Below are 2,459 nucleotides of genomic sequence, written 5' to 3' on the forward strand. Positions count from 1 at the left end.
GCATCTCCCTTATTACGAGTGATGTTGAACATTTTTTCATATGCCTGTTGGCCATCTGCATTTCCTCTTTGGAGAAGTGTCTTTTTAGCTCTACTCAGGCACAATTTTTTAAAACCCTCTCCTTTCACCCAAATTCTAACTTGTTCAATAACCTAGCCCAAGGAAAATCCAGACAAAATCACATGACCTTCCTAGAGGGAAAAGAACAACTCTTCCTCTATAGTTTATCAACTTGTACTGCACATGAGTTAGTCTTATTTGACTCAGTTCTGCCTCTAGCCCTCTGCATAATAATAAATGATACTGTTCTGATAAAGGTAATAACTATAAGCCTGACAACCAAAAAGGGGTGCTGGCAAGAGAACAACTGTACTGCCCCGAGTCAGTGTGGTGAAAGGGGGCATTGCAGGCACCTGGATACAGCATGTATCCTCAGAGGCACCACTAATGGATCTTAGCAACCAGAGGCCATATCAAGCCACCTCCCACCCCCACCAATACTCTTCAGAATCCAACCTGGTACCACAGTTCTGAAATTCAACTCTAGATGAGCTAAAAGAACAATTCCCCTTTAGTAAGTACCCAGTGTATGTCATGCTAAACATATGGCGTATAATACATGCACAGGGGGTGGTCTGAATTCTTAAAGCCCATTTTACAGATAAGGAAACTGTACTCTTGGACATCCCCCCAAGATACTCTCTAAGCCCCTCAGTGGCGCACATGTCCTCAAGGACTCAACTCTGCATGACATGTGGAAACTTCTGCTGAAGTCTTCAGGTCTAATCACAAGGGTGGATTCTGCAAAACTTCATCCCACACAATCATCAGCCCAGGCAAAAATGAAGTCTGGGAAGGGGTTGCACTGGGGCTGAGACAGAGAAGAGACCTTAATTCTTTAGGAGTCAACTCTAATTTGCAAACAATGCTCAGAGGCTGCCTGAAAGAGTTTGCCTTTTCTTTCTGCACAATAACCTTTCCCCAAAGAAAAGCCAGACAAAGTCACCTGTCTTCTCCAGGAAAAAGAAAAAAAGCTCTTCCTCTAAGATTCACTCTGAACTCCTAACCCTTTCTCCTCCTCCCTGCCCCAGGGAGTGGCTGGATGGTGTTGTTTCTTTTCTTTTTTCCCTGTGGTCCTTTGGTAACACCACAAATTACGTTTTCAGGGACTGGAGTCCCAGAGTGCCATGATGTTGTAATAAACATAACCAGTACCAAATGCCTTCCCATCAGATTAGATGATGCCATTTCCCACCAATCAGGCTCCTCAGGCAGGCAGACCACTCACCAATGAGAGACCAGACTGAGGCTGTGAGGGGGAGACCTGGCCACCAGCAACTAAAAATAAGGGCGCTTCAGGATTGGCCACCGCCACTTTGCAACAGGAGTTGGGACCCACACACCAGGAACCATACAGAAGATACATAACAGGCAAAAACTTTCACAGCCCAGGGGTCCACATGGGTGGGCTTGTCTGGGTCTGTCACTGCTACTTAATTCGCTAACTTGAAAAGAGGAATAAAGTCCATGCAGGCACACCCTCCCTCCTAGACACCTCTGTTTCCAAAGACTCCTCAGGGCCACTCTGAATTGGGGAAAGGAACTGGGGCGATGGCCAGGGGCCAAGACACTCACCTGTCCAGCCGTGTCATAGAGTCCCAGAAGGTATTGCTTGCCCCCTACGGTGACGCTGACTGCAAGGACAGACGTGGGGGTGGGGAAAGAAGCTCACAATTATCTGGGCTCTAGGGCAACTTCGTACCCACCGCCCAACCCCCGCCGACGCCCCCCCCACCTCACCCGACCCAGCTGGAGGCAAGCAGGTTCTCCTCAGATGTCACCCCATTTCCCTTGTGTCCCGCTCAATGTGAAGTGGCGTGAAGCCCGGTACGAAGTGGCCCCCAGCTGCCCACTCCCTTCTCCCAAGTCCCGCAGCCAAGTCTTGCCGCGCCCCCCACTCCACCCTCCCCAAGCTTACCCTAGAGTTGGGGTGGTAGGGGAGGCGGTTTAAGGAAGGTCAGGGAGGTCGGTCCAGGGCTCCGTGGTATTGAGAAGTGCAGGGAGCGGGGGGCTGAGGTCGGGAGTTGGGGCTGTTAAAAGAGGGGATCGGACTTGCGGGCAGAAGGGAAAGACCGTGGCTAAGCCCGGGGGTGGGGCCGTAGCCTGGCAGAGGGCGCGGCGGGGGAGGGGTGGGGAGCGCGCTCTGGGGAGGTAGCAGGGGGCTCCGCCAAAGTTGCTCTAAAGTTCCCAGCCCGAGGAGCAGCCCCTTAGTCAGCAGTTCCGAGGCTTACCTGCGTAGTGGTCGAAGACGGTGGGCACGTACTCCTCCGGGAAGGCGTCGTTGGCATAGCTCATGAGTAGGCACGTCTTGCCCACCGCCCCGTCTCCGACCACCACGCACTTGAGCATCAGCGCGCCGGCCCCGTGAGCCATGCTGCGGCCGGCCGGCCTCCGGGCAT

The 2,459-nt window shown here is 52.5% G+C and overlaps 1 protein-coding gene across 3 annotated transcripts in view; it reads right to left on the minus strand.

Annotated features, from left to right (window-relative positions):
• Positions 1-2,453, minus strand: part of RHOQ (ras homolog family member Q) — a 35,390-nt gene extending 32,937 nt beyond the window's left edge. For all 3 annotated transcript variants that reach the window (XM_004686230.2, XM_012727473.1, XM_012727475.1), the window contains exons 1-2: positions 2,292-2,453; positions 1,636-1,694 (exon numbers count right to left, since the gene is read on the minus strand). In XM_004686230.2, coding sequence (XP_004686287.1) covers positions 1,636-1,694; positions 2,292-2,433 — 201 coding nt within the window. In that variant the 5' untranslated portion in view covers positions 2,434-2,453. The remainder of the gene's footprint in view (positions 1-1,635; positions 1,695-2,291) is intronic.
• Positions 2,454-2,459: the final 6 nt, after the last annotated feature.

Source organism: Condylura cristata, unplaced genomic scaffold (genome assembly GCF_000260355.1).
Source record: "Condylura cristata isolate star-nosed mole 26May11 unplaced genomic scaffold, ConCri1.0 scaffold00020, whole genome shotgun sequence".
NCBI classification, from domain to species: Eukaryota; Metazoa; Chordata; class Mammalia; order Eulipotyphla; family Talpidae; genus Condylura; species Condylura cristata.